Source organism: Misgurnus anguillicaudatus, chromosome 7, assembly GCF_027580225.2.
Source record: "Misgurnus anguillicaudatus chromosome 7, ASM2758022v2, whole genome shotgun sequence".
In the NCBI taxonomy this organism is placed as follows: domain Eukaryota; kingdom Metazoa; phylum Chordata; class Actinopteri; order Cypriniformes; family Cobitidae; genus Misgurnus; species Misgurnus anguillicaudatus.
Window position 1 is genome coordinate 21,051,084 of NC_073343.2, and position 14,653 is coordinate 21,065,736.

Consider the following 14,653-nt stretch of genomic DNA (forward strand, 5'->3'; position numbering starts at 1 on the left):
CACATTAATAAACAGACCTTATATGTTTGAGCCTGTATCAGACGAAAATACGGATTTTGATGAAAAACCAATTGTTTGGAGATTGTTAATGGACGTTTTTGAGTGGTAAGCTTGTGTTTTTTTTTTAGTATGAACATGCAAAACGTAACCGTAAATCAATAGTAAAACGTCAGCCTAAACCCTAGCATATAGCATTAATTAGCATGTAGCGCTAACTCTGACACTCACAAATTTCTTTTTAGCATTTTAACAACTAAGTATTAAAATCAATGTGTCATTTAAGGATGGGGGCGAACATCACAACTGTAACGTCACAGGTGGTGTTATGTTGAGATTGGCCTGTTTAACAGCAGTCTTTTGTATGCACAAGGTTTACATAAGAATAAGGAAACAAACGCGTTTGAGGGTCACAATATGTCACTACCATGTACAGATGTCTTATAATTCATCTTTGACTAGGTAAATACAGTTGTTTATTCTATGACCCAAAAAATATATGTTCAACTTTTTTTTCTTTTATTGTTTGATTGACATTGAGACAGACAGCTTTAAGATCTACTGTAAGAAATGATCAAATATAATGTTAAACATCAGATATTTATTTCCCTAACAGTTAACCAAACATTCACTTTAGACATAACAGATTGTATCCATATCTTAAAACTGTAATTCTGTGTAGATGTATATATATCAGGGTCGCACACTCGCGCGTTTGTTTGCACGCGAATCTGTCAGTCAGCGCGAGGAAGCTCATTTCTTATCTTTCTTAATAACTCTTTAAACATCAAGCAAGTTCTGCATTTTTCTCATTCCTGCATGTTTTAAAACTGAAACCAAAATGTCACATGCATGTGGATGGACATCTTTGAATAGGTTAAGCATTTAGGACGGTACACCTTTCAGCATTGGGAAAGTTAGACGAGGGCTTAATGTACTTATTTTTTATAAAAACCTCAGTTTCAACCAAAATCGACATTTATACTTTCTTTTCCCTGCAGCTCAAAATTAGACTGTGTGCATTCTAACTTATTTTGCCAGCATGGGTCACATTTGCTGTCACATATGTCAAAATGTTCCTGTTGTCCAGTTTGCAAAGGTAAGGTTTGATTACAGACATGCTGATAAAAACAATGTATGGATTGGATGCACTGTTAGTTGTTTAGAATAAAAGCATCTGCCAAATGCATGAATGTAAATTATACTAGATTGTATAGCCTACATGAAATGGAGGTTTGAGACAATCGACACACTGACAGAATAACATCAAATAGACAAAGATTATTTTGGTAATGTGTCTCTACTGTACCGCAAGATAACAATCCAGGGTTTCCGCGGGGTTGTAAAAGGTAGTAAAAGGTAGTAAATTAAATTATGCCAAATTAAGGCCAGTAAAAAGTAGTAAAAAGTAGTAAACGTCATCTGACGAGGTAGTAAATTTTCGATTGCCTTTTGTAATGTTATGATGCCTGGAAATTAGTTCAAATCATCCGCATATCTGGGCAAATAATCAAAGATCTTTCGTCTCTGGGATGTGATCAAAGCCTGGAGTGGAGCCAAATCACGTTCCTCTCTCCGCAGTAAGCGTTCTGTAATCACTACGGACCGGATCCACTCCGGGTTTTCTGACTGTATCACGTTAAACTGAGGTAAAAGTTTATTTCAGCTAGCATGGTCAAACTTATAATGCAGGAAGGCTCCGATGTTTTGAAGATCGATAAAGGTGTAAAAGGCTTAGCGAAATGATGAAGATTGGCAAGCCTTTCAGTTCGTGGGCTAAGAAAACCAAACAGGTAATTGCGTGTCTTTGCACAGTATGACTAACGTAAGGGGTCCTGTATTTTGGGGGTAAATGATTTCTCACGTTACTGATCATCCGCGGCACGCTTTTTAATGCTATGCTGATATAGCCAGTGGGTGGTACAACGGGTTTGTTTAACTCGTGGGTAAACTTCATGTGGCGCCACAACAACCAAAAGGCAGATGACATCCAAATCCCTTGAGAGGGATTGACGAGGAATCATAAGAGGAGACTGCTTCCGAAATGCTCTCGCGCGACTTTGATGTCATCGACCTGTCGGTTCTTGCAGTTGCATTTGCGTGTGGTCACAAAAACGTAACATTTGTACATATATTTAAGCACAGCAGTTAAAAAACAAGTGATTTTAAGCCATTCAAACACAAACAACAGTGCGTCCGCTGTTTCTGTGTCAGAGGAGCACGCTAGCCGCGCATTCGTTTCTCATTGAGCATGTGTTGTACGTATTTTTGCCGCTTTATTGGCCTTAAATAACACATATGCCTCAAAAATCCCGTCTTTGCAAATATCCTCATATAAACACGACCATTTAGGTCTTAAGAGAAAGTAAACAGCAGAAACATTGCGCACAAACTAGCACATCAGCGCTGCCTCTATTGTAACATAATATTTTGTTGATAAAGGTACAGTCATTCAATTTACAACTGTCACTATGGTTACAGGCATCATGTGCGATTTCTACACGAGTTTGACTCGAGTTACTCGTTCAGGGTTTATATTCATATATAACGTTACTGTATTAGAGCTGTGACTGTAAGCTGTTGTGTGAACAGAACAGACCCTGGATTATTTGTTTATGTGTACTGAATAATATGATATGAAAAAGTTGTATTTGTTCACATTAGTAAATGCATTATATAACATAAACAAACAATAAAAAATATAGAGTATATAATCATTAATTAATTCTTGTTTATGTCATTACATTAATTGAAGGTGGTTCATGGTCCATTCACTAATGTTAACAGTTTCAACTTTGATTAAAAAATTATTAGTAAATGCTAAAATAAATACATTTACAATTAATAAATAATTAATAAAAGATTCATTAAAGGTGGTGATATTCATGTTTTCTTTTTATACAGTATAGTGAGTTATTTAGCTGTTTCGCCTTAATCTGAAATGCCCTGCAAACTACAGCTAGCTATATGCCACATGAGACTTCAATAAGGAATTTATGGCAAAAAAATCTCCCCTTAAAAAGCTATTGGTCTCGCCTACATAAAGTGAAAGGTAAAGGAATATGACTTGGACTGAAAAATATTTCAGTCAAAAGAATTTTTTTCACTTTAATTCTTTTTTGTATGTTATATATGTCAAAATCTGTGTAAATAATAGAAAGGTCGCTGATTAACACTTGCAATTCAGTGTCGTGATGGTTTTAAAAAATATTCTGAAGGTAGTAAAAAAAGGTAGTAAAAAGTAGTAAATTTAACTCAAGGATTTCTGTATAAACCCTGCAATCTTTGACAGCACTACATCATTACGTGCGTATCATACTGCAACAAAACTGCCTGCTTGGTGCCTTGTTGAAAATAGTGTAGGTCGTATTTTACGGCATATGGTTAAATCAATTAATGCATTAATCCAGACAACTGCAAACTCATGAGGAAAGCATTTTCTCAGCAGTGGCTTGGAGGATTTATAACAGAAGTTTTTTTAACATGATAAAAAGCCAGCTGTTTTAAAAGTGTTTTTTAAAGCAACACTAAAGAATTTTGGTCTTTGCTCCCCCCTCAGGTCGGAAGTAAATAATTTAGCCTACTGCAGCAAAGCTGGCTCTGATCTGAGTGTAGGTCTGCCGTAAAGCAAGTTTTTGTAGTTTTCACTCGAACTACATGGCCGCTACCCGACGGTTGGAAACTTCTTTAGAGCGGTTTTGGCAGATAGAGGGCTGCATGGTTTTGGCTGATAGAAAGTGCCGTTCACCCTGTTTCGAGTGGATGAACGACTGGAACTTTTTTGGAAACGTTATTTTAAGGTAAAAAAAAACCTCTTTGGTGTTGCTTTGATAAATATCCTAGTATAAGACCTCAAGAAGCTGGTTGACAAAAGGGCAAACGGTGACCACTTTAAAGATTATTAATGGTAATAAGAAATATATTCAAGAAATATAACAGTTATTGTGTTATTTTGATATAAAATAAAACTTATTGCAGAGTTAAAGAGATTTCCATCGTTTTTGTCAAGGCGGATGTGATCTTTTGTCAAGGCGTCAGTCTATGATCAAATACGTTTATAAGACTAAAGCTCTTGTTTGTTTTAATTTAAAGTTTTATTATTTACACTGTTGTAAAAATTATGAAATTATCTTAATACATGCAAAATTTGTAAAATATATGTATTGCTATAAACAAAAATATATGTATTGTATAAAAAATATAATTCTATGGTCTTGACATGCACATTATCTCGTTCATGTTGGTTTAGTTTAATTTTCATTTGGTACTCATTTGGTTTGATTTAATCAGAAACCAATAGAATTTTGTATTAAACCTTGAAATTGTTATTGTTGTAAAACCTTAAAAAAGTAATTATTTTAGATTTAATTTTGTAATATTTACAACTTGATCTTTTTATAGCATTTAAAATCTTTCTGCAGAATTCCGCAGATTTTTCCAAAATAATTCAGCGGAAAAAGCAAAAAAGATCTCTGATTTCGTCTGGAGCTGCTGATAGAGAAACTTTGTGAAATGTACAGTGTTCCTGCAGTTTGCAAAGGTCATGAGTTTGATTACAGACATGCTGATAAAAACAATTTATAAGATTGGATGCAATGAAAGCTGTTAAAGATAAAATTATCTGACAAATGCTTGAATGTATGTGTGAAATTATACTGGATTGTATACATGAAATAGAGGTTTGAGACAATCACAACACTGACAGAGTTACAGTACATCAAATAGGTGAAAATTTGAATTTACAGATGGTAATATGTATATACTGTATCTTTGACAGCACTGCATCATTATGTGCGTATCATACTGCAAAGACACTGCCTGCTTGGTGCCTTGTTGTAAATGCAGTGTAGGTTGTATTTTACGGCATATAGTTAAATCAATGAATGCATTAATTCAGACTACTGCAAGCTCATGGCAAAAAGTTTTCTTAGCAGTGGCTAAATGGATTCATAAAAAGGTTTTTAAAAAGCCAGCTGTTTAAAATGGCTGTTTAATAAGTATCCCATGAGATGGTTTCTAAAATGAGGGCAAAGTGGTGACCACTTCAAAGATAATATAACTGTAATAAGTAAAAATATATATCAAAGAAATATAACCTGGAACACTCATGACTTTATAAACCCTGCATTACTTTATTAAGCTAATCAAGTTGGATGCTGGTGTAGTAGATACGAGCTACATGCACTTTAGTGTACTACAGATAATGTTATACTGTATGCAGTGTTGCAGTTTTTCTGCTATCTTGTTGCTTGCTTATCAAATGCATCTATAAATTGGTTAATTGACACTTGATAAGCTTAAGATGTCGCTTAGTAGACATGCCCCTTACTGCTGATTGGCTACAAGTGTGTTTTGGTACTTGGCCCGACTTCCTTTTCCAAAGCGTTTCTCAAAAATCATGCACCTCGCCTTTAATCGATTAAGTTATTAAAGATCAATTATTTAGTTGTTGATTAATTGTTAATATCCCTAATATGTATCTTATTAAACCTTATCAAATATTTAAACATTTAGTAATAATCTCAGGGTAACCTCAAGTATACATTTTTCTTTACGCTCTCATCGGTTTATAGGGGGGCTATATTTTTTTGTTAAATGTATTGGTGACCTTCTGAATACCACAGAAAAATTTTTGTGGATTAAAATTGTAATCTCTTCATAACCTCTTTAGCAAAATTACTTGAGCTGTCCAGACACAATCTAAGTTAAGGAAAAGAGCTATCAGTGTTAGGCATAACTCTGTTGACTCCTGTCATATTTGTCACAAATATGTTTCATAATTTTCTAGGAAATGCTTTATGACAGGTTTTATCCTATCCTTGTGAGCTCTTGATTTTCTTTGAGGGTTTCATGTTCTTGTCAGTGGCCAGATTGCGTGTTTTTATAGTGTTAAATACAAAATTACATAATGTACAAATGAGCTCAACAAATAACAAAAACCACCATAGAAGTATCATAAAAACAACCCCGTGTATATAAACAAATCTCATTTTAATCATGATTTATAAAGGGGTTATTGGTAGGGAGTGACTTAGAACTTTTACCAAACTAATATTTATTTTCAATTAAACCGGATTGGGTAGACTACTTTTAAAATATTTCACTACAGATTATAAAGTAATTATTTTTATTTCATGTACTTTGTGAGCATGTGCAGCGCAGATTCTAGTTTACGTGTGCAGTGTGAAACAGAATTTAACTTTTGACTAAACATTTTTCGAGCTTTGTTTGGTCTGAAGCAATGAATTAATAGCATGTGTTAAAGGAAAACGCCACCGTTTTTCAATATTTTACTATGTTCTTACCTCAACTTAGACGAACTAATACATAGCTATCTTTATTCAATGCATGCACTTAATCTTTGTACAGCGCTTCGTGAATGTGTTAGCATTAGCCTAGCCCCATTCATTCCTTAGGATCCAAACAGGGATGAATTTAGAAGACACCAAACACTTCCATGTTTTTGCAGCACTTTGACCTCAGATGCAGTAATATTGACAGAAGTTTGAGCAAGGGGGGGGGGTAGTCAGGAGTGATGAATTTACTGCAGACTAAGTGCTCTTCCGCCATACAATATAGTTCTCATTTTTGCTTAATAAAATCGCCACGTTTTATTTTGTGCCACCATACTTACTCGTGTAACTTCTCATGTAACAGTCTTTAAATTGCGAAAACATGTAAGTGTTTGGTGGCTTCTGAATTCATCCCTGTTTGGATTCTAGGGAATGAATGGGGCTAGGCTAAATGCTAACACATTTACGACACGCTGTGCAAAGATTAAGTGTATGCATTGAAAAAAGATAAGGCATATATTAATTTGTCTAAGGTGAGGTAAGAACATAGTAAAATATTGAAAAAAGGTGGTGCTTTCCTTTAGCAGTTACTTGCTATTATTCTTTTACATTCAATGTGAAAATTATACTCTACAATTGCTGATTGTGAGTGCAATCTATATAAAATCTTTATAAAATGTAGAAATATTCCAAGTTGGAAACTTAAAGAATTAGTGAAAATTATTAGTACTTTGGGTGTAATTCATAAAATCTGTATAAGTACAAACAATAGCTTTTTCAACTTCTGACTCAATTTCATACGTGTGCCACAATTTCCATTTAATACTGTGTAAAATACATGGAACGTTTCCAAATTTCCTGAAAATTTGCAACCCTAATCAGGAACAACTCCCTTTTCCTTCCTCATTTTGCAATTAATTATAGGCTGCACAGTAACCACACAACTCCAGTTCAAGTTTTTTGTAACAGGTGCAACAAATCAGGCATAGCAACAATGAAAGTTAAAACCAAACGGTTATGAACATAGCCGTAGAAGCTGGCATGACATTAAGAACATGGTTTGTATGTTTGGTAATCATGAATATTCTGCACGTTCCTGTCCCAGACAGCTGATAATTTTTATTCACTCATGCAGCAGGGGTAAACAAAGGTCATGAGAGGTCGTGGTTCCGCTCTTAAAGCAAAGAGGTCACCTTCTCGTCAGTATTACCCATCCCCTGTCATGTCCTACAATCACCTATAAATTTAGAAAATACTTTTTATGAATTATGTTTTATTGTTCAAACCAATAGGTTTCATTTGTTATGGACCAGACCTAATAGAGGATGAATTTTGCTTGAAGAATTTAAGAACCTTAAAATGATTCTTGAAGCTACTCAGTGTTTCAAAAACAGAACTGTAGTTTTGTTTTTGTGTAAATTATATTTGTGCTTGCTGTTACAGTATAAATGTATATTTCTATTAAATATAGAGTTTGTGAAGTTAATGTTTGGCTAGGTTTTTAATTTTAACTGATATTACACAAACAATCTTTGTTTCTTTAGTGTAATCACTTGCAGATGTGCTGTTAAGCAGTGTGGTTTACCACATGGCAGATTTCTGTATCTCTACTGTTTTCAGTTTCATTTTACATTCACTGATATTATTATTAATAATTCATTATTGGTTAATAATTCATTTTCAATTGAATTAACCATTTTTTAAGTCTACCTTCCCAGCCGTATTGTTTATGGTACTCCAGTTATCTAGCCTGGGTGCCAGCCGATCTTAGCCCCGCCCATAACATTTTGAGAACGGAAAGATTGGTCTGGGGTTTCTCAGTTGAGGAGCTACTATGCTAGACCCAAAGCTGGTCGAACCAATCAAATTGTCAGGGCGGGCTTTATACGATGATGGACAGATGATCAACAGTAACGTAATGAACTACGTCACCAAAGAGCGCGTGTGTTGAATCTGTTTACAAAGAAATGGCTGCCTCTGTAGAATGTGTGGATTCTGACATTGAGTCTGTTCTAAAAGATATCGACAGAGCATTGATTTTAAAAGAGGAACAGAGAGACGCAAGCAAGGCATTTGTTGATGTTTTTGCCGTCCTTCCTACGGGATTCGGCAAAAGTTTGTCACAACTGAAATTGGTATCACGGCGATGCAACTCGGCATGCATGACGAGATGGATATAATTAGCGGTCGTTGCCAGCTTCTTTTCGGAAGCCCGGAATCGTGGTTGCTGAATAAGTGGAGGGACATGCTAGGCTCCAATATTTTCAAGCCAACGTAATGGGTATCGTCGTGGATGAAGTTCACCTAACGTACAAATGGTAAGAGATGGTCTTACTGTATGACTTAGTAAATACTTAATGTTGTGATATAAACGAAATGTTGTAAACATAGTAGGTGTTGATGTACGTTCGCTAACTCGGACTTAGTATAATCACAATGTAAGTGTCATTGTAGCGAAATAACTAGCAGTTCGGTCAGGCTGCAAAAGACGTAATTTCAACATACCTCACACAATCCGTTGCTCTGATTGGTCGTAGGTCTATCCAATTGAGTGCAGAGGCATTTTTCGGTTGAGACACGCCTCATAATTATAGCTCAATGGAGCGGTATCAGACTCAAATTCTGACTAGAATTATGACAACGTCAGGCTACCAGTTATCTCTCTGTAATCTTGATATGAAGTAGGGCTGCACGATAAATCGTGGATGAATCACTTGCGATTATGAATGCGATATTTCCCCTCTTGTCAGTGAACTACGGCTCTTTGTAGTAAATGACCTTCCATCTGAAAGCAGCTGATGACGTTTTATTTCTAATCAAGGTACCGGCTTTACTTTAATTCAAAGTGTTGAACGACTGCGTGACTAAATCTGTAAGGAAGTTGAGGTGCCACATTGTCATTATGAATGAAACCATACTATTAGGGAAGTTAGTGGAGCTGAAATGACTGACGTTGAGTTTGTGGTATATAACCATACACATGCTCTTATCTTCCAGGCTGATGTAAATGTGCTCACTGATGCCCGGATGTCATCTTTAGATTACGCACAAGGCTGCTTGAGTTTTGCATTTTATATCTATTTATTTATGTACTCATTTTTATTTGGTTTGTTTTTATAACAACATGTTATCATCAAGGCCAACTATTTGTAAATTGTATTATATTTTATATCGTCATATTTTTATTTATAGATATTTATTTATAGTCATTTAAACCACAAATATATAGGGCTGGGGATTTAGATGTTCCAGATCGTCTGATTCGTTTTTCGATTCACAAGCTATCAAATTGATTCAATTTCGATTCTCGTGTTGGTTTTTATACTCGATTCTTGATTCAACTCAATGAACATAGATTTAATACAAATACTATATTTATAAAAAAGAACAGTAAACAAACATTTACAAGTGGGTAATTAATAAAAATAAATTAATAGCCACAAACCTGTATATTAAACTCCTTTTATTTCAGGTACACTAAAATGGAACCGATCTCTAATGTTCAAATGCATACAATTATGTTAAATACAATACAATTTTGATGATGAAGCTGAAAAAGGTCAAAACATTCGCATTCCTTGATCAAACAGGATCAGGTTATTTCATATATTTTCAATCGATTTTGAATCGACCACGTACAAAACACGTTTAATAGAAAAAAATTTTTTTTTTTGCCCAGCCCTAAAAATATAACAATAATATTCAAATATTAAGGGGACTTTTTAATATTTGTTTTAATTATAAAACATATAAAAATATAACATCAAAATCTATAATAATTTTGTTAATAGTTATACTTGTAAAAGCAAGTGGGGAACATATTAATAATATTAAAATATAAGGGGTACTTTTGTATACTTAATTTTTTAATACTTTAATAATAATTTAGTAATTAATTAATAGGCAATAATTTCTTTAGATTATTTTTTTTATTTATTAATTTTTATTTATTTATTAAAATTATTATTTTTTGTAGTTATTAAATTAATTTTTATTTATTAAATTAATTATGCAATAAATTATTTTATTTAATTAATTATTATGCAAGTGGGGAACATTCAACATCATTTAAGACCAGAGTATGTGAGTTCATTTCTTTTAGCTTTGTTAGATTTATAAGAAAATTTACTTTATGCCTAAAACTGAGTTTTTGAATTGTTTTTCTGGAGTCTGTCACCTCGTATCATAGTCAAAATAAAAGATTACATGCTCGCCGTGTTATACTTTCTTTTTCCAGTATATCCTGCTTTAGTTAGTTAACAGACTTAAAACCCTGCAAAGAAATCTGAGCCACACATACGTCAGTCTTTATCTTTAAATCCAATGGCCTTAATCTGTCACCGTGACCGAGTGGAGTCAAAACTATGAGTCTTGTTTTACACAATACTGCACTGCTGTTGGATTGTCTTGGCTTAGATTTAGTCCAATATTTTATTTACCCTTTAGGTTTGGCAGAATCTCCTCCCAAAAAAATCCTACTTGGATAGTTAGGAATAACAGGAAAGCTAATCCGATTTAGTTTGTGAGTGTTGAATTAAGTGCTTTAAACCATGTACATTTAAAAGCCAGAGGTCCCTGACCACAATAAAAAGGCCCTTCCATTTGCACTTTCTTGTCATTTTTTTTAATCACTTTCTTTTACAATAAATGTAATTCTTTCCCGCCTGCTGGCTCAGGTTTTGAAGAATGTAATTCTGACAACATACTCCACATTCAGAAGTTGTTGAGGCATGTGTGTTCTGTTCACTCTGACAGGCCTGCAGATTTTTGATTTTTAGGGAAGCACTGGGGCTTCATCAAAACCACAGCTTGAAACTCAAGGGTATTTTTGGATATATGTTTTTTTTTTCAGTTTCCATATCCGCAAGGCAGCGCACACAGATGATTTTTTAAAATCTGTCTTCCACCAAAATAATCCTCTACCCATAATAATGAATTACCCAATGTGTCCCCACACAGAAAGCAGGCTTAAATCATTCGCACAAACTCCCATATGACGTTTCTTGACAGAATCAGAAACTTCACATAATATGAGTGATCTCAACCTAAAATTGGAAAAATGTTGAGTATAAAAAGTGCACACGCTTCACACAAGTGCATACATATATAGCTACACGGGTTACTTTCCGAATTTTTCCAAGCGTGATTTATAATGGAAAAATGTCTTGCAAAAAGCTATATAACACATTAACCTTAACTGTGTTCTCCTACTGTCAGATTTCTCATCTAGATCAACTACTGTCATGGTGGAGCGATAGTTTAAATATAATCTTGCTGAACAAGTTAAAGTTAGTTAACTGTCGATATCTTTATAGCTAGCTACTTAAATGACATGTTAGGTTTAATAGCGCAGACGTTTGAAAGTAACTTATTACCCCCCTTGTGTACTGAGGTTCATCCCTCTCATATAGTAATGCATAGAAAACACAAGTATAGAAAAGAGCCACATGCTTATTGCGTACCTGCATAAAGTATGTTTTTGCACCATAGTCTGTTTATTTCTGGCTGTTTTTCTGGGGCAGTGGGATTTAAGCATTAAAAGACTAGCGCTTAATTCGGGACTGTTGTTTTATGTGATGTGTAGTGTAGTTGTTTCGGTTTTACAGGTAGGGGAATCTGTCGACTTGCTGGAGCTCAAACCAGCTTTAACTTGTTGTCTTTGTGTCCTACAGACTGTAGATCTCAACTCAGTGATTCTAAGCCACAGATAGTTTTATCCAAGCTACATTTTCATATAAAAAATATTCCAGTATAATGATATCTTGAATTTTAAAATGTTATTGTAATATCCTTATGGCCTTGGGAATGTTAGGAAATAACAGTCATTGTTTCTTCTTTCTTGCAGAAAAAGAGGGATAGAAGTTGTTCAGGTAAGTGGATTTTATCAATTTTCCACATCAACTATTCACATGTTTCTAAACAACACTTCTGTCGGTATCAGTGTGTTAGTATTAGTAAATGATCCTGAATTTAATTGAATTACTTTTGAGCTGTTTAGCGATTGTTTGAAGGCTAGACTGTAGGGGTGTGGCGATCACAAAACTCATGGTTCGGATCACATTACGGTTTTTGAGTCACGGATTGTATCAATTTTTGGATCAGCAAAACAAGGGGTGGGAAAAATCTAAGAACAAATAAAGAACTTACAAACATTTATAAAAAAGAACAAAGTTGCACATTAAGTAAGGTCTAAAATTAGCATTAGCTACAGAAATTAAATCAAATGAATAATAAGACTGTCTTTATTGCATAAATGAAATATACTTATTTTTTTTAGAGCTACAGAAGTGATTTTCTCTTTGTTTTGGGTTGTTTGATTAACATTTATGACACAGACTCAAGTAGGTTATTGAGGATACTGTCTCTTTAAGATAAGCATGGACCTGGTTTCTCCCTCTATTCTATTCATATACTTAAGACAAACAAACAAAATTTATTAGATAAAGAATACTGTGGTATTTCCGAGATAATTTTGTTTGTATGTGCAGTGTTTCTTACAGGATTTTGAGAGACTGTGGCGGTGATGACGTCACACGCCGATTACGTTTTACTCTTTGATCTGTCAAATTATATTGCATTTTAACACAACTGAATGCTATTTTTACATATTAATTGTTCTGTTGTCTATAAAATGGTGACTAAACACGACCCAGTAATTACCCGTGACCCATTAACTCCTTGTTTAATCCAAAGTTTCTTTTACTGCTGCTAAAACGCGACATTGTTTGACAAAATCACCATACATTTACATTGAGGGAGAGATGTTGTTCTTCTCATCAGTGTTGTTGTGTTATGAGCGCTTTTTTATTTTAAATACGAGTAGTAGTTTTATTGTATATCACGTACAGCGCTGACAATATGAGAGAATACACTGTTGCTGTTACACAGAGTTACGACTACAGAAAAAGTGCCTGGGCATACTCGCAAACAGACTCACAACAAGAGAATGGGTATGTTTGGGAAACACTACTGCTAACCTTTCTTTTAGTCATGATGAACTCGATCAGCCGTCTTCTCTGTCAGTAACATCCGTGACTGTTGACGTTTAAGTGAAAAAGTACACGGAGGAACGCGGAGTTAAAATACTTTTCACTGTTATGCAAGAGAGGTGCACTGCATGCAACATGAGAGAGAGAGGGAGGGTCGCTGTTGAGGCGCTGCACGCAATATGAGAGGGAGGTGGGGGGCCTGATCGCTCGCTACAATGAATTAAGCCGTTTTAAATGGTGAAATAAAAATGTAAATGGGAATCATGAAAAATCTATTTATGGCGCCAGTGTTGATTCTGTGGCCACAGATAAATCAATGTACGGGAAACATATGTCCTGCCAAGAACAGAAAGATTTGCTTGCTTTTTAAAACGCGTCTCTCAGTGTATGGAAGCACCTAAGCACGTGCGCGCACACACACTGATGGAGGTTCTGATCTTTGAAGGGCATAGGGATGATCATGTCTGATTGGACACATTCAACCACGCACAATCTGTACAGAAAACCTTTTAGCTGTAAAAAATGTTTTTTGCACATTTATTACTGTCAGTTGGCGCATTTTGAACTGAACTTATTTTGAATATATCAGTTTTAAAAAGGTGAAACTTAAATTATTTCTCTAAGCTAAGTCCAGCTTGACCAGTTTAGAAAGTGACCAAAGCTTGCTACAGCAGCTAAAACCAGGTTGGGAGACCAGCTAAAACCCTTATGATGGTTTTAGCGGTTTTCTTTCAGTAGGGGTGTTCCTAGTTTGTTGTCATTAGAAAGATTGTTTAAAAAGGTGAGCCAAAATTGCTCTCAATGCATTTGACTATGCTAATATTTACATTTGATCATTCAACAAAGCCAGCACCTGGAAAGCCTTAAACCACCTGTCATAATCTGACCAAACTCCTCACCCGTAAAGCAGACATCTACCAGTCGCGTTTCAAAGGTTGGCCACAATGAATCTGAACTTTTGATGATTGATGTTTATTAGAGATTGAGATGTACACAGGGTCGTTTTTATAATTCAAGCATTACAAATCATCATACCATGTATGAGTTAGAACCAGCTCTTTGACTTCTAGCCTTAGAGTGATAAAAGAGATACGTTTTCAGTTTCCAGATTACTAACAGTGATGTAATGTTTGGTAACTAAGTTCCTCCAGCAAGTTCTCTATAGAGTAAAACCACAGGGAAAAAAACTCAAAAGGCTTTTGTGAGATAATTAGGACTTGAGTCGTGTCTAGTTACTGGTGGTTCTAAATCCCTATTTATATTGAAGAGGGACGAGTTGTGATTATTATTTGACTTTTTGTCTGGTAGACACTTAAATGAAAAAAAAATCTGCATAGTAGTGAAAGATTTAAGATGTATCATGAAACCAGAAAA

General features: G+C 34.7%; 1 protein-coding gene across 1 annotated transcript in view; it reads left to right on the forward strand.

Annotated features, from left to right (window-relative positions):
- Window positions 1-14,653, forward strand: part of LOC129417476 (inositol-tetrakisphosphate 1-kinase) — a 67,786-nt gene that overhangs the window by 11,940 nt on the left and 41,193 nt on the right. Inside the window, exon 3 of the mRNA XM_055172176.2 lies at window positions 12,136-12,160. Within this exon, the coding sequence (XP_055028151.1) occupies window positions 12,136-12,160 (25 nt within the window). The remainder of the gene's footprint in view (window positions 1-12,135; window positions 12,161-14,653) is intronic.